At 50.4% G+C, this 24,065-nt stretch overlaps 2 protein-coding genes across 3 annotated transcripts; one reads left to right on the plus strand and one right to left on the minus strand.

Annotated features, from left to right (window-relative positions):
• Nucleotides 1–2,192: 2,192 nt before the first annotated feature.
• TMEM106A (transmembrane protein 106A) lies at nucleotides 2,193–16,764 on the plus strand. The gene is made up of 8 exons (XM_073325725.1): nucleotides 2,193–2,286; nucleotides 9,000–9,237; nucleotides 9,700–9,763; nucleotides 10,309–10,468; nucleotides 11,071–11,211; nucleotides 11,670–11,713; nucleotides 12,853–12,906; nucleotides 14,813–16,764. Exons 2-8 carry the CDS (start codon nucleotides 9,018–9,020, stop codon nucleotides 14,931–14,933), a joined length of 804 nt encoding a protein of 267 aa, XP_073181826.1. The 5' UTR covers nucleotides 2,193–2,286; nucleotides 9,000–9,017; the 3' UTR covers nucleotides 14,934–16,764.
• A 1,426-nt stretch (nucleotides 16,765–18,190) lies between these two features.
• Nucleotides 18,191–21,601, minus strand: CCDC200 (coiled-coil domain containing 200). Of its 2 annotated transcripts, none has more exons than XM_073325727.1 (4): nucleotides 21,353–21,601; nucleotides 21,066–21,153; nucleotides 19,066–19,145; nucleotides 18,191–18,414 (listed from the first exon to the last, which is right to left on the minus strand). In XM_073325727.1, exons 1-4 carry the CDS (start codon nucleotides 21,428–21,430, stop codon nucleotides 18,388–18,390), a joined length of 273 nt encoding a protein of 90 aa, XP_073181828.1. In that variant the 5' UTR covers nucleotides 21,431–21,601; the 3' UTR covers nucleotides 18,191–18,387. The 2 variants fall into 2 exon arrangements, with proteins under 2 accessions (XP_073181828.1, XP_073181827.1); XM_073325726.1 differs by having other exon boundaries at nucleotides 19,066–19,148; nucleotides 21,353–21,598.
• Nucleotides 21,602–24,065: the final 2,464 nt, after the last annotated feature.

Below are 24,065 nucleotides of genomic sequence, written 5' to 3' on the forward strand. Positions count from 1 at the left end.
TTACTTATCAAGAAAAAAGTTCATTTATGTTAGGTAGCAGGGTTGAGAGCAGGAAGTATGGAACAAAGCATCTGAACAATTCCAGTTTTGGCACAGCTTTGGTGAGGGCTCTTATGCAATCTCTTTGACACATAAGGGGATAAATACAGCAAGGTTAAACAAAGATGTTGAGGTCACTTAACTAATGTTTCTGTGGAGCTGCTGAGCATTATGATTCTGCAGCTATAGTCTGAATCAAACTTCTTACTCCTAGCTGTGATTTAAGTGGACATCTTGGTTCATTTCCTCATTCTGTTACTACTGTTCTGGTAGAAAGTGTGCAGCTCGACTTTTATCATAGTTCTGTTGAGCTGTAACCACAGTTCAAAGGCGTGCTCAGGCCCTGAGCCAATCATGTGAGAACAGCGACCCGTAGACTGTGACACAGCCTAAAACTTCTCACTGTTGCACAATCCTCTATGCAATTCCACAGTTGGGGGCAGTTCTGTAGAATAATAGTGGTATAAACAGGACACCTTTTAATCCGACTCTCAGTAGTTCTCTACAGTCATAGGGAGGGAGCTTCAGCTAGGGAAGTGCCAGAGCAGGGGATTAAAAGTCCTGTGTAGACAATGTTAAACACCAAAATAATGAAATGTGATTGTGGCCATAACGGAACCATAGCTGTGCCTGTTGGATTATTTTCATACAATGGACCCAAAGGTGCTGATCTGCTCTGCCATCCTTTTGTAATGACAGGTTTCAGAGTAACAGCCGTGTTAGTCTGTATTCGCAAAAAGAAAAGGAGGACTTGTGGCACCTTAGAGACGAACCAATTTATTTGAGCATGAGCTTTCATGAGCTACAGCTCACTTCATCGGATGCTGTAGCTCACGAAAGCTCATGCTCAAATAAATTGGTTCGTCTCTAAGGTGCCACAAGTACTCCTTTTCTTTTGTAATGGTGGCAGGTAAAATCCATTTGGTAGTTATTTCTATTATCCCTTTCTACTTAATTACTGTTTCAACTTTCCTGAAACATCCTCCTCTCTCAGCTACTATCAATCTTCCTATGACACTACTGTTGGTGAAATTTTTGTGCAGTCTGCTCTAAATCTGCCAGTGGTGGTAATACCAACGTTAAGCCACCCTCAGCGACTGTGCAGAATTCTGCATATAGGCATAAAGTTTCTTCTCTTGTCTGTTTAAAGGGCACAGTTTGCTCACTGGCACTGGCCTAACAAGCCTACAGTTTTGCTGTACACCTGCACAAAAACACCCCCAGCCTTGCTGTGGGAGAACAGCATGCTTTCCTGCTCCTAACCTAAAATACATTTCCACCTCCAAAGGGCTCACTTGATGAGGAAGTGGGTCACTGGTTTAAGAAAACTTCTGAAAGCCAGCAGTGGGCTGAGAGGGGCTGTAGAGCTGCCCTGTTCCTGCTGTGTAAAATCCAAGGGTGGGGCTGGGATTTCAAAGGGTGCTTGGATGCAATGACCATACATGCTAGAATTGAGGGTGCTGCTGCACCCCTGGGCTTGAAGTGGGTTCCGTTCTATGCAGGGTTTACCATTTGGCTCAATGAGTACTTGTGGCACTTTAGAGACGAACCAATTTATTTGAGCATAAGCTTTCGTGAGCTACAGCTCACTTCATCGGATGCATCGAAAGCTCATGCTCAAATAAATTGGTTCGTCTCTAAGGTGCCCTAAGTACTCCTTTTTGTTTTGAGAATACAGACTAACAGGGCTGCTACTCTAGACCCTGTTTAGTTCAATAGCTCTCAGCACACCCCCCCATTAACCTGTGGAACTCCTTGCCAGAGGATGTGAAGGCCAAGACTTAAGAGGGTTCAAAAAGGAACCAGATAAGTTTATGGAGGATCAGTCCACCAGTACCCAGGATGGGCAAGAATGGTGGCCCTAGGCTCTGTCGGCCAGGGCTGGGGCCAGGGGCTGGATCACTGGGCGCGTCCCGGTTCCGTTCGCTCCCTCGGGGGCTCCCGGCGCTGGCGGGGCGCTGGGCCGGACGGGCCGTGGGGCTGGCCGGGGCGGGGAGGGGGGCGAACCCCGCAGGCCCCCCGGGCGCAGCCCGTGTCTGCCCCGCTAAGGCGAAGGCCGGGCGGGGTGCGGCCCCCGGGGCGGGCCGGGGCCGGGGCCGAGCCGCACCTGCCGGCAGCGGCGGGGAGAGGCCGCCCCGCCCCGCCCCGCCCCCGGCCGGAGGCGCGTTTGGTTCCGCTTTGCCCCGCTCCCCCGCGGGGCTGGCTCGGCTGCTGCTGCCGCCGTGGGCCGGAGGAGCCGCCGCCGGGGTAAGAGACCGGGCCCGGGGCCCTCGCGGGGCGGGGGGACCCCGAGCGGCCCGGCCGCCCCCCGCCCTTGTTTCGCCCCCTTCCCCGGTGTTCCCCTTCCCCAGCCCCAGCCAGCCATGGGGGCCTGCCCGTAGGGGGGCCCAGCGCTGCCCCCCATTACATGTACCCCCAGGCCCAGCCAGCCATGGGGGCCTGCCCGTGGGGGGGCCCAGCGCTGCCCCCCATTACATGTACCCCCAGGCCCAGCCAGCCATGGGGGCCTGCCCATGGGGGGGGCCCAGCGCTGCCCCCCATTACATGTACCCCCAGGCCCAGCCAGCCATGGGGGCCTGCCCGTGGGGGGGCCCAGCGCTGCCCCCCATTACATGTACCCCCAGGCCCAGCCAGCCATGGGGGCCTGCCCATGGGGGGGGCCCAGCGCTGCCCCCCATTACATGTACCCCCAGGCCCAGCCAGCCATGGGGGCCTGCCCGTGGGGGGGCCCAGCGCTGCCCCCCATTACATGTACCCCCAGGCCCAGCCAGCCATGGGGGCCTGCCCGTGGGGGGGGCCCAGCGCTGCCCCCCATTACATGTACCCCCAGGCCCAGCCAGGTATGGGGGCCCTGCCCCGTGAGGGGGCCCCAGCACTGACCCCCATTACATGTACCCCCAGGCCCAGCCAGCCATGGGGGCCTGCCCTGTCGGGGGGCCCCAGCACTGCCCCCCATTACATGTACCCCCAGGCCCAGCCAGCCATGGAGGCCCTGCCCCGTGAGGAGGGCCCCAGCACTGTCCCCCATTATATGTATCCTCAGGCCTAGCCAGCCATGGGGGCCTGCCCTGTTGGGGGGCCCCAGCACTGCCCCCCATTACATGTACCCCCAGGCCCAGCCAGCCATGGGGGCCCTGCCCTGGGGGGGGGGCCCAGTACTGCCCAGGCCCAGCCAGCCATGGGCGCTGGCCCCAGCACTGCCCCCAATACCTGTACCCCCAGCTCCCTGCCACAGACATGCCAAGGCCCAGCATGCCATGGGGGCCCTGCCTTGTAAGGGGGATCCCATCACCGCCCCCTGTTACATGCAGCCCCAGCTCCCTTCTGCAGACACCCCTAGTCACAGCCAGCCATGGAGGTCCTGCCTGAGGGGGACCCCAGCACTGCCCCCTGTTACATATACCCCCAGCTCCCTTCCACAGACACCCCCCAGGTACAGCCTGCCCTGAGGGGGACCCCAGCACTGCCCCCTGTTACATATACCCCCAGCTCCCTTCCACAGACACCCCCCAGGTACAGCCTGCCCTGAGGGGGACCCCAGCACTGCCCCCTGTTACATATACCCCCAGCTCCCTGCCACAGACACCCCCCAGGTACAGCCTGCCCTGAGGGGGACCCCAGCACTGCCCCCATTACATGTACCCCAAGCTCCCTTCCACAGATACGCCAAGGCCCAGCTAGCTATGGGGGCCCTGCCTTGTAAGGGGGATTCCATCACCGCCCCCTGTTACATGCAGCCCCAGCTCCCTTCTGCAGACATCCCCCGTCACAGCCAGCCGTGGGTGCCCTGCCCTATGAGGGGGACCACTTCACCCAGCACTGCCCCCATTACATGTACCCCCAGCTCCCTGCCACAGACACGCCAAGTCCAAGCCACCCCCAGCCTTGTGCCCAGAGCTAGTCATGGAGGAACCTTGCCCCCATATCCTCCCCAGTACTCGTAACTTGCTCCCCCCGTAGAGGCACCTCCAGCCTCCAATACGCTGGTGCCCTTTTCCCCATGCACGGAGCCAGTTGTGGGGGATCCCTGCCAGGTAAATCCAACCCCCAAATCTGTTACCTCTTCCCCCAACCCCATAGGGCCAGAAGGAAATGACATAGCCCTGTTCGAAAGCACTGAAACTGGCTCCTAAGCAAGCAGGAAACTGATGAGCCATGTCAGCAGGAAACATATCACAAATAAAAGGGCTGAGCTTGAAAGATCTCATGCAAACCCCCACTCTCTTGGCCCCTGTGAAAAGGGGTCCTGCTCCTTCCTAGCCACTTGTGCAAGCTCACAAACATCAGAGTGGAACAGGGGAGCGAATGGCACAGGTGCTGGGGCGGCCTACCAGGACTGTACTTTTGCAAATGGAGGGGCAGATGTTCAATACTAACCAGGCAAGCGAATGGCAGTGTGTTTAGTAGGCACTGCAGAGGTGTGAATGGCACCCTCGGATGTCTAAAGCTGTGTCATCCCTGCCAAACCACCGTGGAGTTCAAACCCCTTTACTGCTCATCCCGAGGAAACCCTGTGCGACTGAGAGAACTGAACGGAAGTCATGGCACAAGTTCCCAAACCCAGACACAATCTCCCTCTTGGGGAGGCAGTGTTACCTCCTATGGGGCTTCTGCTATACCTAGCCTCAGCTCTCCTGGAGGCCAGTAATCCATAGATTCCAAGGCCAGATGGGACCACAGTGACTATCTGGTCTGATCTCCTGTATAACACAGGCCAGAGAACTTCCCCACAATAATTCCTAGAGCAGATCTTCTAGAAAAACATCCAATCTCTATTTAAAAATTGTCAGTGATGGAGAATCCACCACGACCCTTGGTAAATTATTCCAGTGGTGAATTACCCTCACTGTTAATAACACATACCTTATTTCCAGTCTGAATTTGTCTAGCTTCAACTTCCAGCCATTGGATCACATTAGATCTTTGTCTTCTAGATTGAAGAGCCCATTATCAAATTTCTATTCCTGTGTAACTTCTTCTAAACTGTAATCAAGTCACCCCTTAACCTTCTCTTTGTTAAGCTGAATAATGAGCTGCTTGAGCCTGTCGTTGTAAGGCAGCATTTCTAGTCCTTTAATTATTCTTGTGGCTCTTCTCTGAACCCTCTCCAATTTATCAATGTCCTTGAATTGTGGGCACCAGACCTGGACACAGTATTCCAGCAGCAGTCCAGCATGATGCCTCCCCAAATATTTTTCAGTTCCTGCTTTCCAGCATATAGTTCCCCATTCTGTTAGTATGGCCTACGTCCTTTGTTTTCAGATGGATACATTTCTATTTATCTGTATTAAAACACATTGTTTGCTTTCACCTAGTTGGCCAAGTGATCTAAATTGTTCTGAATCAGTGACTTGCCCACTTCATTATTTACCGCTCTCCCAATTTTTGGTAAATAACTTAATCAGCGATTATTTTATGTTTTCTTCCAGGTCATTGACAAAAATGTTAAATAGCTTAGGGCAAAAAATCAGTCTCTGTAGGACCCCACAGGAAACTCACCTGCTTGATGAGGATTCCCTGTTTACATTCCCATTTTGAAATCTATCAGTTAACCAGTTTTTAATCCATGTAATGTGTGCCGTGTTCATTTTATATTGTTAGTTTTTTTTAATCAAAATGTTGTGTGATACCAAGCCAAACACCTTGCAGAAGTCTTAAGTATACTGTGTCAACACCGTTACCTTTATCTACCAAACTTATTATCTTGTCAAAAAAAGATACCAAGTTAGTTTGACAGGATCTACTTTCTAGAAACCCATAGTGACTGGCATTAATTACATTACCCTCCTTTAAATCTTTATTAATTGAGTTCCATATCAGCAGCTCCATTGTCTTGCCCAGTGTCCATGTGAGATTGACATGCCTATAATTACCCAAGTCATCCCATTTACTGTTTTTAAAAATTGGCACAACATTAGCTTTCTTCCAATCTTCTGGAACTTCCGTGGTGCTCCAAGATTTACTGAAAATCATCATTAACAGTCCAGAGGGCTCCTCAGCAGCTCTTTTAAAATCTTGGATGTAAATCATCTGGACCTGCTGGTTTAAAAATCTCTGATTTTAGTAGATTCTGTTTAACATCCTCCAGAGATATTTAGTGGAATGAAAAGTGTGTTAACATCACTCTAGGAAGAGACTGCACCATTTGTTTTTTTTCCTGCCAAATACAGAATGGAAATATTTATCCAAAACTTCTGCCTTTTTGCATTATTACTGATAGTTTTACTGTTTCCATCTATCAATGGACCAATACCATTGTCAGGATTCTTTTTGCTAATATATTTTTAAAAATTTCTTACCGTCCTTAACTCTGCTGGCCACAGATTTCTCCTTGTGTTTTCCTTATTGATTTTCTACGGTTCCTTAGTTCTGATTTATATACATTACCATCAGCTTCCCCTTTCTTCCATTTATTATATTTTATTTTTTTATTTTTTATAGCTGCCTTCACTAACTCCAACCCAGGTTGTTGCTTTTAACAAGCAAAGCCTTCTTGCCTCTTTGGCCTAGCATTTGCACGCAGCATCGCTAGTGATGCACTTGTCCCTTGTGATAGGCAGCGAGCTGTTAGTGTTTTGGACCTTTTGAAATGATACTCGTTTATCAGCTTCCAGCACTATCCTTCAAACTCTGTTTTGTTCTTTGATCAAGGAGTTGCTCTTTTCTTGTCTGTAAAGTGCCATGCACACACGTGGTGCTGTATAAATAATAGTAGTTACACAGTCAGTGTGGCTTCTTCCCAGCGCCCAGATTATCTACATACGTTATTAGGCCACCTTTATGTATCTTGCAAACCGCATCCGCCCAAGCCCTCTCCCTCAGGGGTTAAGCATATAAGAGCAATTTTATACTGGGAATGAAGAGTCGCAGCTAAAGAGTGCCGTTCTCCTAATGTACTGCAAATTAGCAAAGGAAAGGGTTTACCTTATGCTTGGCTTTCCCTTGACATCAGCAGGCGTCTCCCAGCCCCTGTAGTCTTTTATCCCAGTTGATGAAAAACCACCGCTTTAATTCCTCCTCCTCCTCATTTTTTACTCCTGGAACAGGAAAAAAAAGCGCAAGTATTAATGGGGAAAATTGCAAGGGTAAGAGGCTGAGACCAAACTGGCTAGAGGAATCTTTGAAGCCTCTAGCTGAGCAGTTCTCAAACTGTGGGTTGCAACCCCATTTTAATGGGGTCACCAGGGCCAGCGTTACGCTCGCTGGGCCCTGCCGCTTGGGACTGAAGCCAAAGCCAGAGGGCTTGAGCCTGGGGTGGCAGGGCTCTACCCCCCCAACTCTGCCCAGGGTTGGGGGGCTCAGGCTCTGGCCCCCTCCTGTCTGGAGTCATGTAGTAATTTTTGTTGTCAGAAGGGCGTCATGGTGCAATGAAGTTTGAGAACCCCTGTCTAGCTCTCCAAAGGAAGCTGCAGAGCTAGGGGATGGGTCCATAGCAGAAAAGCTTGGGATCAAAAGTCGCAGAGTCACTGGAATTTTTCCGGCATCAGAGCCCATGGTCTCCCCTGCAGCCTTCCAAGCTGCAGGGTTGCAAAAGGGTTGGGTGCTCAGTGGATGCAGTAACTCAGCAAATGGGGTGTCAGGGAGCTGCTGTGGGGAGATCCCCTTGTGACCCTAAAAGAAAAGAAGGATTTGTGGCACCTTAGAGACTAACAAATTTATTAGAGTATAAGCTGTTGTGAGCTACAGCTCACTTCATCGGATGTAGCTCACGAAAGCTTATGCTCTAATAAATTTGTTAGTCTCTAAGGTGCCACAAGTCCTCCTGTTCTTTTTACGGATACAGACTAACACGGCTGCTCCTCTGAAACCTTGTGACCCTGTGATCAAATCAGCAGTGCTGCAGTGATTATCTTACCTCCTTACTTTAATGAAGTCCAGATGCTTCCTTTGTCACCCAGGAATATCACTACTTGCCTCCATGTGATAAAGATAAGTGGCTTCCGGAGTTTGCTAGACTCTGATGCTGAGCTCAGCAGCACTGGTCTGGGGACTAAAGGAAAGATCTAGATGTGTCCGTGGGTGTTGTGCCCCATCCCCAAGTTCTTTTCTCCAGCGCGTGTTTCAAGCAAGAATCAGGAGTGGTTCTTTACGTCCAGCCTCATAACTTTCTAGGTGAGTGCAGTTGGTCTTCCTTTAGGCCCTTTCTGTTGAGAAGCAGCCTGTGTCTCAGTCATTAAAGCGAGACTGCCTCGACTAGGGAGCAATCCTCTCTCCTTTCTGCCGGCAGATGACATCATGGAGGAAGGTGCAATCAGATGGTCTGGTGGTAGAATATTGTTCTTTCACTTCTGCTATTTTTCTTCTTTAGTTGCAAACGCTCTTTAATAATAAGCCTGGCTCATTGCAACAGCTGATTCACGAGTTTCTGATTGCAAGGGGCTGCAGGGAGCTAGGAAGAAGATCTGAGAAGTCATTCTGGCTTAAACAAAAGGGGAGAGACAAACACTGATCTGATTTTAATTAGGCATGTGTTTAGTAAGGTGAAGTTTGGTGAGGGGTTGATGCATTCAAAAGTGAGCGCATGCGTGTGTGCACACGGTATTCTCGCTGCCAATAGGGTGAGCGATCTGACATATGGAAAGAACCTGGGAATTGTTACTTGTAGATTTTTGAAGTGCTGCCACCCACAAGTATTCAAAAATTCATGAGTCAGACCCCCAAAATTAATGAGATTGGAAAAACCAAAACACATTGGGTTCTTTTTATTTACCTTCTGTTTTTGTAGCCATTAGCTCACGCTCGAGATAAGTTTTCCCCTGTAACCATTTGGACTAGAAAAACTTACTTTTCATTTTTTTTAAATTGAAAGCTGAGATTCTGACACATTCCCATGACTCCAGGACGTGGGGCTTTAGGAAGTACTCCAACTATTGCAATATTTGCTATTAAAAACACAAGAGTTAGCAGGACTGATCAGTAAAGAGACGTCTTTTCTGGAATGTTTTTGTTTTTGGATCTAGAGAAAAACTCTTTCAACTATGGGTGAAACGTTTTCCCAGTTCTGGAAGGTCTCTGTCCAGAAGGAGAGGGGAGAGAAATCGATTCTGCACAGGAAATCGGCTGGTGAGGATGAAGTCACCAATTATGGCACTATCAATGGAGGAGACTCTGCCACATCCTGCATGCCCTGTGTAGGCACTGTGAGTCGGGGCTGCATCAACTGCCCAACGTGCCAGGGAACGGGAAGAATCCCCAGGGGTAGGTGGCTCTTGTGTGTGCTTGGTCAGTGGTTTTCAGCCTTTCCAGGCACTTCACCAATCTGACCTCTGCTTGTTGCTTCTCACTCAGCTCTGCGCCCTATGGAACACCAGTCAGGATGGAGCACTGCATGCTGTGACCTGCAATCTCCATCCTGTACTAAAGAGAGAGCCTGCAATTGGCTCCATCTTGTGTTAATCAGTGCAAGACTGGGGCTGTTGGAAAGTATCCATGCAGCCCTATGTGAGCAAAGCTCAGTCTGTCTCTATGTTAGGTCAAAGCCAGCAAGGGTTATTTGAGTTAGATCCCTGCATCCCTCTGAACGGGGCAGCGTTTGTAACGAGAATGCTGATAGGCCCTAAACTGCAGCGTGGTGCTCTGCAGCCCGATGTGCCCTGTTCACTACTGCATGCAGTGCGATGCATCTCTTCTGACCTGCACCTCTTATCTTCTGTCTTTCAGAGCAAGAGAAGCAGTTGGTGGCTCTGATTCCATATGGTGACCAGAGGCTGAAGCCCAGACGAACGTAAAGTCCTGTTTCTCCCCTGTTCTTTCTCCCCTGTTCTTTTAATGCTCTGACTGCGTTTAAATGTATGCAGCTAGGGTGCACAGCATTACATGAGGAATCTGTTTGCAGAAGTTCATTTAAAAGCTTTGTTTCTCACTGGGCCCCGAGCTGCAGTGGGTTTGGTGCCTGCACGGCATCTGCTCTGTGTTGGCTGTGGGCTGTACAAGCAGCACTTCTTCATGCAGGAGGGACTGTGGGCTGGGATTCTGGGCTAGTTCTGTTTGAAAAGTGCCGCGTGGGACTGCTAACTTCCAGCAGTGACAAGCAGCATGTTTCGGGGTCTGAACCCCACCCCCTTCTGGCCCCAAGGTGAACTTGCTATCACTGGCTACTACACAGTCCCTTCGCAGGCCCTCATGTCTTGGTGCTCACTGCGTCTGAGCGGGCACTCACTCCCCCCTGTGCTTGTCCAACCCCGTAGAGACAGGGCTCTAGCCTAGGACAGTGCTGTGGGCAGTGCTAGGCCACTGTTGCAGTTATGGTCCTTTGATGCTGTCTTACAGGAAGCTCTATGTGTCCCTTGCTGTGACAATTTGCCTGCTGATGTCATCTCTCATCATATTCTTCCTGTTCCCTCGCTCCATCGCTGTGCAGCCCGCAGGGCTGAATGCCTCCTCCATTGCCTTTAATTCCACCATTTCCAGTATCGATCTCAACATGACAGTGAGTTCTCAGCTCAGCGCGTACGGTGACATTGAGCTCATATCCCATTATCAGTCCATAGCTTGGCTCACTTCTAAGTCTCGGAGATAGCGCGGCAGGTCAGTAGTGAGCTAGTTGGCAGAGCTGTGTAAGCACAGTGGGGCAGCAGGCAAGACTGGAGTGGCCAGTCAGAAATGAGGCATGTTGGTGGAGCAGTGTGTGATGGGGCAGGAGGTGCTGCCGGGTGGAAGTGAGCGGACTATGTAACAAATGTTGGGAATTGTTTGTCGTTGTGTGTTGTATCTTTCCTCCACTTTCAGCCCAGCCATGAATGTGTGGCACAGGGAGCAGAGCAGGGAGCAAGTGATTCCCAGAGCAGCTCTGGGGCAGGTGAGGAGTTTTGCTCCTGTAACTTAAAGAGCCAGTGACTCTCACCCAAATGTGATCTTGGGTGTTTCCTTGGGCCAATCCTCAGCAGAGGGGAATTGCCACAGCCAAGCTATGAGTGTCTGAGGACTGGCGTTTGCAGGGCTGTGGTGCTGCAAGGTCACTGCACGGAAATCGAGCACATGCGTTACCCTCGCTGTGTGAGAGCTTCAGGCTGAGTTTCTCTCTCTCCTTAGAATGTGTTGAATGTAACCAACAACAACTTCTACGCAGTCACTGTCACCCAACTGGACATTGAGGTCTTACACCTGTCCCTGGTGATAGGGAAAACCACCAAGAAGAACCTCCTGAATATCGGCCCTTTGCGCAGCGGCCAGGTGGGTACTGCTGCCTGTTGCTGCCCTGTCAAAAGGTCTGGCCCCCTTCGGGTGGGGAGAGATAGTGGTCCCCTTCTCTGTTGCCTTGTATTTCTATTGCCCCAGGGGCAGAGAGTCCCTTCACCCCCCACCCCCATTCCTGTCTTTCCAGCTGCCCATTCACCTGCTGGCCCAGGCCAGTACTTAGCAAACAGGGGAGGCAAAAGACCGAATCCTGAAGTCTCATATGGGTGTTTCCTGCACAGGTTCATGCTGTATATTGTAACTATGTCGAGATCTGCCATGTTGTAACTTGGTCCCAACACAGTGTGGATTGGATTTTAAATACTGGCTCTGAGCTGTGTGGAATTGATGGGATAATCTTTAACTCTTTATGTGCTCAGATCACTGGGCTGCACCTGTACATGGTTACTGTAATCACTGTAAATCTCCAACTAACTCTTCTGTTTTACTTGCAGATATATTATACGGTCTCCAGTCTTATACAGGACTATAATACCTAGTAAGTATTTCTCAGAGACTTACTTTCCTGGCTGATAAGTAGCATTAATGTTTCTGGGCTTTTCTCAAGGGGCAGTCTGGCATAAATGTATAACTTGGGCCATAGCCTCTTTCTGTCTGACCCTGCAGTGCAGCTGAGAATGTGTCCTTTTGAGTTTCATATGTGTAATCATGTGGGGACAGAAACCCAGCATGTCCAGTTTAAATTCATAGAATCATAGAATATCAGGGTTGGAAGGGACCTCAGGAGGACATCTAGTCCAACCCCCTGCTCAAAGCAGGACCAATCCCCAATTTTTGCCCTAGATCCCTAAATGGCCCCCTCAAGGATTGAACTCACAACCCTAGGTTTAGCAGGTCAATGCTTAAGCCACTGAGCTATCCCTGACCCCCTTCCTATTCCTTTCTAGTTCTTCTGCATTAAATGTTTTCCCAGCCTGCAACTGACAAGACTGTATAACTTTCAAATCTAATACCCCCCACAGATTAATCAATCTGGTTTGGAAATGCCTGATACAGATTAGTCCATCTGTGTGCAGTTAAGTGTATCTACCACCCCCAATCTCTATGAATGAGCAGTTTGGTGATTCTCCACAGGCATCTCATGCGATCTGTTTCCTGCTCTGCCCATGGTGGGGGAAGATACTAGGTGTTGCCAGAATGTGAATTCTCCCATCTTGTTTTGCTTGATGCATTTGCAGGGAGGGTATCACGTCTACACTACAAACTTCTACTGCATAGCTATGTCTGTCGGGGGTGTGATCTCTGACCAAATCAGCTGCATCGGTAAAAGCTCCTAATGTAGATGCAGTTATAATGGCAAAATGGCACTTTCACCAGTATAGCTTATCGTGCTCAAGGAGGAGAGAGGGGCGTGGCTGGAATAAGCGTTGTCAGCTAAAGGTTTAAAGGAATATGCTTTGCCAGTATAAGCAGCATCCATACAAGGAGTGCTTTGCCAAGTAAGCCGATCAGTCCAACCACACCGGCAAAGCTTTCCAAGTGTAGACCTGATCAGAGAAGTACTTAGGAGAAGCTTGCGCTTTCTCCCCAGGCCTGGGTTGCTCTGTGGTGCAGACGGGTTTTGTGTGATGAAAACATTGTACTGCAAAATTAATTCTCTATTTTCTGTCTTCTAAGCAACATCTGCACCTGGATCAAAATTAAAGTCCACAACGTTCTACTGCACTTACAGTAAGTGGCATTTGGTTCAAAGCAAATCACTCGCTGTTGATCTGCGCTGTCCCAAACATTCCTCACTGAGGCAATCTGAATTTCCCTTCATATTAGTGTTTTCAGAGACCAAGACTGTTTGAAGTTTTAATTAGTCTTTCCTCAGGTAGGTTTGCAACTATTGGCGTGGGTGTGTAACAGTTATTTCAGAGTAGCAGCCGTGTTAGTCTGTATCCGCAAAAAGAAAAGGAGGACTTGTGGCACCTTAGAGACTAACCAATTTATTAGAGCATAAGCTTTCGTGAGCTCCAGCTCACTTCATCGGATGCACCAGTTATTTGAATTTTAAGGGGAAAGTCACCCAAGCTATTGGTGCAGAGGAACACGCCCTGACTTCAGCTCCCAGAGAGCTCCAGCAGTGCAAACCCAGAGGGTTGGTGAGGTGACTTGTACAGTGGTACTGTTTCAGCCTGCATTGGGAACAGCTATACCTGTGTCTGGGGTGAATGGTGCAGGCTGTGTGGGGGAGAATGAGCTTGGCCTGTTCCCCAGAGGATAGATCCTGTACATCCACCATGTGAGGGCAGAGTGACTCAGACTGGTGCTTGAGGTCTTCAGCATTTGAACAAAGACCCCAGATGCGCAGATGGCTGTGAGACCAGGGTGTGAAGGAACAAAGCACATTCTCTCTTCTGCAGACATCCTGGCTGCAGGGGAGGTCCTGGTCAGGAAGATGGCCTGAAGGCATTGCACTCAGCTTGACTGCACATGAATTGTGCTGTATTTTGAACGGGCCAGTGCGAATGGCCCACACCAGGCAAGCCAAGAAAGCTTTGCCTCCTCCTCCTATGGAGGTGGGAGTGAGTGTGGGCCCACACAATCCTTCTCAGGGGTTGGTCAGTAACATGACCCAGAAACTGACCTGCCATTGACAGCAGTTTCCTGTCTGGCTGCCAGTGGAGCAGTGATGACAAACCCATTTCCAACGCTGTTCTTGAACCATGGCTTAGAGTGTGGTTCTCCGCTGTGGCCCATGTGGCATCCTCGGGGCCATACATGTCGTATTGGATGCAGCCCACATAATGCATTGTGGACTGCATATGCAGCCCACAATGTTAAATAGGTTGAGAACCACTGACTTAGACACAGTGCGGCCAAGTCCCCGTGGTGCATTGTGGGGTGAGAATGGTTTGGCCCGTCTGCTCTAGCAGTTGAACAGTCTGTATCCCCTCTGGACTGAGACCTGTGGTGATGGGGCTGAGCATCGATTAGGATGGCGTGAACAGCTGCGGTGGTGCTGATGCTCCGCCCCAGCTCCTGCAGCCACGCCATCTATCTGCTGGACTCGCAGGCGGCGGGAGGTGACTCAGGGGTGACCTTTGCTGCCTCTCTTCTGTGGTGTGCCGCTTCCCAGTGGCGTTAGCCCTGCGGTGCCTGGCATGGTGGGGTACACGCTGTTCTTTGCTGTAACACCTGAGAACAGAACGGGAAGGTATGTGCTGCTGTCGCCGTGCGTCGTCACTTCGACTGCACAAGTGCTCGGTTTGCTCAGCATGACGTTTAAGGATCAGGCGGAGCAGCACAGAGGTGCAGAGGCCGTAGCAGTGAATGGGTCCAGCTTTAAAGGTTGTGTTAGAAGAATATTGCAGATTGCTGATGGGGGATCGCTTAAATGCTGCCTTAAAAATAAACGGTCTGAGGGACCCGCCCCCCCACAAATGTGTGAAACGGGGCAGCTCGGCCTGGACTTGTGGTGTGAGTGGTTTGGAGCTGCAGAGTAAGAAAGACGAGAATTGTCTGAGTGGCTGGGAAAGGCCACAATGGAACTTTTCCTTAAAGTGAATCCCAGCAGAAGATCCAGCTTGGTGCTTTCAAATCTCTCTCTAGTTCAAGTAAAATGGATTCTTGTTGTGACTGTGCGTTGCAGGGGCACCCTGACCTGCTCATACCTGTGCCACTCGGAGCAACTGGCTTTTGAGAGCTACCAGTATGTGGACTGTAGAGGGAACGCAACGCTGCCTCACCCACTGTACCACCGCCCACCATGACAGAGTCTCTGGACGATGACATTCTCCTGTCGCAAAGGCAAGTTGTACCAGGGACATAGCCACTCCAGGGGCTTCTCTTCCAAGCCACTGTGATTTTAAACAGGACATTTGGCTCTCCCTTGGGAGGAGACTTTCAATCTGCTGCTGTCTCCTGGTCACAGACTGACAAAATTTCATGAACTTGGAACATGCTGCTCTGAGTTTGCAATTCCCATTTGTAACTTGTATGGTGGTTGGTGTCAGCAGATTATACACTGTATAGGGAAATTGTTGTATTAGCAGATTCAGAGAACTCTGCTAGGTTGTTAGCTACCTTATCCTGTGCAGTATTTCACTAGGGGAGGCATTACTTGTTGGTCAAATCAGCTCTTCCTGACAAATAACATTTTTGTGCCTGAGCCCTGTGGTGTGGACGCTCTTGGCTGGAGAGTGCCTCTCCTAGTGATTCTTGGATTGCAATTACACCCCCAGCTCTGCAAAGCAGGGAGAAACCCAGTTTGAACTGACATCTAAGAACCTCTGGCTCTTAAATAACAAGCTCTGAATAATGTGCTAAAACTATGCCTGGTTTGCACAGAGAGAGGTAAGGGTGGTGTAGTGGATGCTGGGCCAAGTTCCTCTGCTAGGGAGGCTGGGTAAGTATGTTCATTCCCTGGCTTTTCCTAATCCCACCAGAGGGATCGTCTCGCATGAAGGGTTGTGCAGTCCAGATCGATGCAGCAGCCACGGTCTGCCTTGTACCCAAAGTGATCAAACTGTACCAGAGCAAGTGGATCCTTGCAGCATGGAGGGCGGGAGGGGAGGGAGGGATTGCTACGTCCCAGAGGGCAGAGGGAGGTGAGGAGCCCATCATGCATTCTCCACTCAGCACATTCCATTTGCTGGGCTCCTGTATTAAGGAGTTGAACTTTAACAAGTGGCAGGAATCTTACTTGGATAAGAAAATCTCAGTTCATGCAAATGCCAGGAAACAACAGCTGCTGTTTATACCTATTTGTAGCATTTTCTATGAGGGGAGGATCCCTGGCTGCTCTTCCACCCTCTCTCCAGAGACTGGTAGGGTGCAGACTCATTCGCTGTAGGAACAGCTCAGGCAGAGGACACACACTCACATTACTGCCTGCTAGACCCCTGGGCGTGAGCACCCTCCTTAGATCCCAGTGTTGCTAATGGCTGGCACGTTCTGCCTGGACGGATGGATGTATAGAAATTGCTGGGCATATGATCTGACCCGGAGCGGCCCAGCATTGCCCTAAACACCTCTCCAGCCAGGTGAGACATGGTGGGAAAAGCAACACGCATCAGAGCAGTTGGGAGAGGAAACCTTTGTGCCTCAGCAAAGAACTAATCACTATCCACCAGCCCCCTGCCCCTGGGGTGGCACTCTCAGCAGAGACGCCTAGGGGCCTGACCTTCCTGGAGGTCCCAGCAGGGCAGTGTGCCGTAGCTTGCCTTTCATCTACCTGCTCTGTGGATCCAGAGGTCCAGTCTCCAGGGCTCCCAGACTAGCACATTTCAGCAGACACACGTTAATCATTAAGTGTCTTTTCCTGGTTGTTTGTGTGTTCCTTTAAGGTTGCAATAGATTAAATCCCTGCCTGAGGAAGCACCTCGTGTTCTGAAAGCGTCACTTGCCTGTTGGCTCTGGTCCTTCTCCACCGTCTCTCAATGTGTGTTTGCATTTGCTGTGTTTTTGCACCCGCTCTGCCATTCTCTTCTTGCTGTCTCTGCCCCGGCGCAGTCGTGGAGAGCTGGCTGTGCTCTGGCACGGCTGTGCCTGTCACCTGCCTGCGCCAATCCGTTCACAAATAAAAAGGGCGCTGTAAAATCAGAGTGGTGCTTTCTCCTTATGATCTGTGGTGGGACGACTCCTGAGAGTGCTGAGCGGGGGGGCCTGATTCCCTGGGGAAACCCGTCTCCTCGTAGCGTGACATGACCCCTGCTGGCCAGTGGGGATCACTGCATATTAGGGCTTAAAAAGGGAGGAGGGAGGTTTTAAATGGGAAAAGCAAGGCCCCATGAGAGTGCATCCTGAGCATCCCCCCTAGGGGAGCAATGTCCGGGGCACCCACCAGGGGTTTTGCAGCTACTTTCTGCAGGAGGCCTGAGGCAGGAGTTGCTCTCACCGGCGGGTTGTGCATCGTAGCCTCCTACAGGGCAGTTGTTTCTCTAGCTGTAAATATAGCACACTGAGATCAAATTCTATTCGCAGGCCTTTCTTCAGTGTCCGATCACCTCACGTACATCAGTGCATTTTCATCATAACCCACCCCATGAGGAAGGGATGTGTGACTATTTCAGCTTTACAGATAAGGAATTGAAAGGAAAGGGACCTGTCTGAAGTCATGCAATGAGTTAATGGCAAGGCTGGGACCAGAACCTAGATCTCCTGACTCCCATTCATATGCCTAAGGCACAAAACTCTCCTTCTCCCCTGCCTGTTGCTTCTGTGGGTTCGAATTTGGCCTCTTAACTAGAACGTTTTCGGTATCTACAGTGGACTTCTTTGTCTTCCCCTGTGTGGGTTATTAAAGTTAGTGCAATTAGGTAACGAAGGATGGAGACCCCACTCTATTAGCAGTCACTCTATTAGCAGCTGTTGGAAGGATGAATGTGCCAGGGTAGGAAAGGAGCAGATTTCCTGCTCTGCCAGAGTAAAGGGCAGCACCCCTGGATCATTCTGTCAAAAAGACTGTTCCCTTCGCAGATCAGGAACAAATTTGTCACTGCTATACACTTTCTTCCTCACCCTCACGGTCCCAATGAAACCCTCGCAGGATTTCATCCAGCGTGTAAAAAATCCTGAGCTGTGCCAATGCTGGCACTGGTGAAATGTTTCTTTCCAATAATAACAACTTCCAAGAAATGCCAGGCTTCCTTGCAAAAAAAGGGAAAAAAAAGGCGGGGGGGAAGGATTGAACAAAACCAACTCGGACTGGGAAGGATAATCTGATTCCTGATCATAAGCAGTGGAGTAAAATGGGCTAAAATTGTCACTGTATTTATTGTCTCTTCCCTCAGAATTTTGTCTATCAAATCGATTTTCAGTGTGTGGACAGGTGACACTAATTTAAAAGTTCTACGTCAATTCTTAAGGATGCTGCTTTCTTGGTCTGAACTTAGCTTAGTTTTAATGTAAGGTACCTGGCCTTGGTTGGGTGTAACTGTCTTAGCAGGGAGGTTGCTGCAAAGTGAATGGATGATATGCAAATGCAAGGTGCACTTGGTTGCTTAAGAGAGACCATACCCTCATAACATTCTGTGGGTTGGGAGAATTTATTACACATTAAGGGTTACAGCCCCTGTTGGGAAGTGGCCGGCAGGTCCTATGTGTTCTTCATGCTGATGGCTTCTTTATGGTGTTGGATTTAGCTGCACTCGTCTGGAGCTCCTTGGTGCTTAAAGGCATGTTACTAGGTGAGGAGTCATTCCGATGCTGCTGGTTATTCGGTCCTTACCATTGTTGTGTGTATTGTACAGCCTGGAAGGGTAAAGAAAGATCATTTGTCTCCATGTTTCTTGTGTCTGATGGAAGCATGCATGGTGGCTGTTTTAGGCCACATCATTTTATAATTTGGGGGGGGGGTGGGATTTGTAAAAGATTTTAAAAACAAAAGGAACCATGTTCTTAACATTCACAACTGAATTTCAAACAGAGGTGAGGAGTGGACAGCAGTGGGGTTTAGATAATGATCCAGTATTGGCAAGAAAACAGTTTTATGCAGAAATGAGAGGAATTTACCTCCAGCAACAGTTCAGGTGACTCTCTTGCTGATAACTTCTCATTATACTCAGTATAAAGGTGCTGAACTGGAATAAGTTAGGCTGCTGTATAGTCTTTTATGCCAGTGTAACTGCGTTCATGCCAGGAACATTTTGCTGCTCTAGCTATACTGGTATAGTTAAAGTGGCAAAACACCTAAGATGAGAGAAACCCTAATTCTTGATGTGGATGAGATTCATTAAGATGGCTGTGATGGCAACAAAAGATGAAAGCTCTGAAATCTCTTAGGGAATTTCCTTGCAGAGAAACCCAGGATGCTCATGCACAGGGATCACACCCTTACATCAAGGAAGCAAACAGCTAATTCTTGCTCCCAGCTCTTTTCTCACCTCTTCCCCATCAACTTACTGAGAATCTACGTGGCAGTTTTGCGCTGCTTATCGTCACGTAATGACACTTGCATGGGCAGCACTGGCAGGAGCAGGTGACTTCTGAAACAAATCACAAGTTACTAACCAAATGCAGTTGCCTTTGCAGAAACTCTCCGAATGTGAATTTATTTTACTAAATGCCTTTGCCCTGAATAACTGCAAAGCCATGAAGAGCCATAGAACCACCCACACTGCACCTCTGGGACAAAGGCAGATTCACAAGAATTTCTTGACATGCCTTTGTGTTGCTATCATACTGCCATAAAACAGCAACAAGTGGTAAGAAGATAAAATGAAAAACTGGCCTAGTGAAAGGGATTTGCAGTGGTGTATTCGAGTTTAGGATTGGCCTCAGATGTGTAGCATTGTTGGTTTATGAAGCTAAAATTTAAGGATTGACTTTATTTTTAGAACACCTGATACAATGCTGCATGAGAGAGAACTTCCACCCTGCTTTTCACTCCCATCTTAATAGGGCTGAGGAAACCTAGACTATTGCAATTCCCCCGGTTGTCTGATAGGGTCAGAGCTATTAAGGGCTTGTCTAGACACAAACTGGAACTGCGCTAACTCTGTTTTAATCCACGCTTTTAATTATTTTGGTGCATCTCTGTGTGTGGACACGTTTCTATCTATCTTAGGGTCTTATTCTACTGTCCATCGCTGAAGTATCATAGGGCCTTCAACATAAAACTGATAGCAATGGTGACTACCTAGTGGAGTGTTGAACACTAAAACTGTGTGGAAGCAGAGTTCTAGTTTTTTTTAAACTTAATTAATTATATTGGTGTTTTTAGGTTGATTTGTTTCAGAGTTTTAGTTGTTGTTTTTGGGGGGGAGGTTGGGTGGAGAGGGTGTAAATGTTGTCAGGACAAAGGTGGAAAGGCCTTTCTGAAGAGGATGGTTTGCCTGCGTTCCCTAATGGATTAACTCCTTTTGGACAAAGTGTGTCCTGTTCTGATTATGTTAAATCAAACAGGGGACACATGATCTGAAATAAGTCTTACCCTAAAATAACTAAAACTGAACTAAACTGCTGTTACTTTGATTCCCTTTTTTTGTCTACACAAACTTTGTTTACACCTAGGGCCCGATTTTCAGCTGGGCCTCTCTTTTTGCACGTGAAGTTTTTCTCTCTCTGGTAGTTGTGGCTGTGTTGTTTCAGTGCAGTTATTTGGGGGGCACTAAAGCAAGGGCCGCTTCTGGAATTCTAGGCCATGGTTTGAATCTCAAGGTGCTTTACAAACACTAATGAATTAAACTTCATAACTCCTTCAGACTTACTGGCAAACAGAATCCAGGAGCCCTGACCTACAGTCCCCTGTACTAGCCACTGGAAACACTGTGTTAGTCCTAACAGTCTCCTTTCTACACTTCAGTCATTGACTCAATTCTCCTGTAAATCCTGCACTCTGCTTCAGTTACTAGTTTACTCATCTGTTAATGTATTATTCACCAGCCACCTAAGTTAAAAGCTGCAGGTGTGGAATGATGTGTGAGTGGACCAATTCATTTCCCTACAGGAATTTTCCCCAGTGCTGTGAAGGTGAGGATGGGATCCTTAGCGCCTTCTTCTCAAGTTCTGGTTCCATTCAGTTATTCATGCAGCGAAGGCTTTGCCTCCAGCAGTCGGTAGGAGAAAAAGGCCTGATTTTTCAGAGGTGCTGAGCATCCTCAGTTGGAGCTGAAGCACGGAGCTCATCAGCACCCCTACGGCTAAGATACGACTGTCGGGGGCAGGCACCGGGGTGGACCTTCGGGTCGTTTCAGGTTCTGACTCTGTGCCCATCACTGCAGCCTAGGAAACGATTCTGATATCTTCCAATGTTACAACTCCCCCCAAAAAGGGGGTTTCACAAATGTTTATTGCCCTGCCCCCGTGCAGGCCAAGCTGCCACCAAGGACAGTGCCCCCTTGCCACAGCCTAGACCCTTATTCTCCTGAGCCCTGGCAAGAGCCTGCCCAGCTCCCCCTCACCTGGCGCGGGGGGCCTCTGGGGCTGCAGCTGGGGGGTGTTGATTTCGGGCCTCTGCTCAGGCACCTTCTTGGAGGCTTCTTGCGCCTTCTGCACGGGAATGAACGTCCCTTCAGCGAGCAGCCGCCTGGCAGGGTCCTCGCCCCCTACCCCACCCCACCCCCGCTGCTGCCCCCCTCCCTGCCCCCTTCCCCACCCCACCCCCGCTGCTGCCCCCCTCCCTGCCCCCTTCTCCACCCCACCCCCGCTGCTACCCCCCCCGGCCCTTGGACGCCCCCCCCGCGCACACCTGCTGGAGGAGCTGGTTCCGCCTCCTGCGGTCCAGCATCAGCTGCCTGCGCCGGGCCTCCCAGTGGTAGGCGGACATGGGGCGGGGGGGCCGGGGCGGGGGCTGGCTCTGCCCAGGGGAGCCCCAGCTGCCGCCGCGGGGACCCGGCCTCACAATGCGGCGGCGGCTGCCCGGCAACCGGGTCCGGGGAGCCGCTGCGCCTGCCGGGGGCCCTCCCTCGGGACCCTCCCCCGGCCGGGGGCCCTCCCTCGGGACCCACCCCCGGCTGCGGCCCCTCCTCCGGCCCGGCCCCTGCAGCCCGGGCTGCCCGCCAGGGGGCGCTGCCCGCCCGGCGTTCCGGGGGTGCCGCAGAAGCCCCCGGGATCCCCGCCCGCGGGCGCCGGGACCAGCCGGGGGCCGCGCGGAGCCCCGGGAGCCAGGCGCGCCTCTGGGGGCGCCGGGGGTCCGGCAGGTGCGGGGCCGCCCCCGGTCCCGCCCGCTCCCTAGCCGCGCTGGGCTGCGCTCGGGCCCCCCACACCGGGTGCTGCGCCCTCGGCAATAGCGCCCGTGGGCGCTCGGCCCCGCTGAACATCCGCGCAGGGCTGGTGGGGGCAGCTGGCGCCCATCTCCCAACCCCTGCTCGGGAACTCGGACCTGGCTGTTCAGGTTTCAAACCGCGGGGGCTTGGGGTGTCTCCTGCCAGCACAGCCCCCCTGCCCATCGCAGGCTGCGGACAGTTATTCAGCCTGGTGGAATCCAGTTCTCTGGTTTCGCTTGGCAGCTTCCTTAGGCCCTGTAAGCACTGAACTCTGCCTCCCTCTCTCCGGGAGTGGCTTACACTTCACAAGGGTGCTGCAAATTCTGCCTTCCTGTCCGTGTCTAGCTTCCTTCGGAGCCAAGAGTGGGTGTTACAAACACCTACTGCGTTCCCGGGTGCCCCAGAGTTATCAAATGCCAGCAATAAAACATCCCACTGAAAAACTGAGGGTGGTGCTTGTTACTGAACATTTCTGTTGTGGTAATGCCCAGTTCTCTGGTGCAGGATGGGACCCACTGGGCCAGGCACCATGCAGGCGTAAGAAATGACTCCCTGCCCCCAAAGAGTTTACAAGCAAGAAGTGAGACAAACAAGTGGGCAGGGAAACAGAGAATAGGGGGAACAAATATAAGAGGGTGTTTAGGACTGATGCTCTCTCCTTCGGGTATATGCACCAGGGAAGTGGGCCTGCCACAGCGGGAGCTGACCTTTGTTTCCTCACTGCTACTTTTAGCCTTGAAGGATCATTGCTGCCAGAAGCTATTGAGTCCCTGCTTAGGGACAGGTTTCAGAGTAACAGCCGCGTTAGTCTGTCTTTGCAAAAAGAAAAGGAGTATTTGTGGCACCTTAGAGACTAACCAATTTATTTGAGCATAAGCTTTCATGCATCCGATGAAGTGAGCTGTAGCTCAGGAAAGCTCATGCTCAAATAAATTGGTTAGTCTCTAAGGTGCCACAAGTCCTCCTTTTCTTTTTGCTTAGGGACAGTCTCAGGTATTATCCCTGAATAGAGGCTTCCAGCTTTGTCTACATTAATGAGTTAAGTGTAGTGGATTACTGGGTTTACCAAAACTCATTTCACTTGAGATAGCAGGCAGGACTCACAGCAGGGGCATGGAGGTGAAAGGTCCACTTCTTTGTTCCCTGAACCATCCACCGCTGGCTTCCAACAGGATTAGATGCTTCCCATTAAATTACTCCTGTCAATGACAATCTCTTTGGCTTGGCTTGAGAAGTATAGCAGTGCAGTGTATTGACAGCCTTTAAATTAGGTCATCACCCACTTGTGAGGTGGACTGGCAGATTCATAGGCCTGAACAGTGGGGTTGTATTAGTGCTAAATCTAGAGTGACTCCTATAAGTAGTAGGTTTCAGAGGAGCAGCCCTGTTAGTCTGTATCTGCAAAAAGAAAAGGAGGACTTGAGGCACCTTAGAGACTAACCAATTTATTTGAGCAGAAGCTTTTGTGAGCTACAGCTCACTTCATCGGGTGCATAAGTAGTAGTAACCGTTTTAAGAAGGGGCTGTATTATACATGGACAGGGAATTGTGCCCAGTGGTGAGAGCAGAAGGGATTGGGAGTCAGGACTCCTGAGTTCTGTTCCTGGCTCTGTTATTGCTGTGCTGTGTAGGCTTCGGGCAAGTCACTTCACCTCTCTGTGCCTCTCAAACATGGGCCTATTTAATCAAAACTGGGTTATTTGGAAACCCTAGAGACTATGCAAGTGCTTCATTCAGAATGAAGCAGCATCTTAATCTGCTGGGTGGGAACTCCGCATAGCCCTGCCAAAACCACCTAGGTGGCATCCAAACACCTCACAACCATTAATGCATTTACCCTTACAGTGCAGTAGGGAAATAGGGCCATCCCCCTTTCAGAGATAGGGAGATGAGGTGCAGAGAGATTCAGTGACTTGCCTGACATCTCACAGGGACCCTGTGGCAGAAACAGGACCTGAATCCAGATCTGCTGAGTCCCAGGTCGCTGCCTTAGTGTCAAGACCATCCTTCTGCTTTAGATCCTCCCTAATTGTTTACACAGCCGAGGGGTGAGCAGGCGTCTGCCTGCAAGGTACTTTGCTTATGCTCCCGGTCACCTATTTATTGGATTCCACTATCTCCCAAAGATAGCAGGAGTTTAGTCCTTTAACCCTTTTAAGTTTGCGTAATTGGCTTCTCTGTCAGCAAATGAGCTCT

This window comes from Lepidochelys kempii, chromosome 27, assembly GCF_965140265.1.
Source record: "Lepidochelys kempii isolate rLepKem1 chromosome 27, rLepKem1.hap2, whole genome shotgun sequence".
Taxonomy (NCBI): Eukaryota; Metazoa; Chordata; order Testudines; family Cheloniidae; genus Lepidochelys; species Lepidochelys kempii.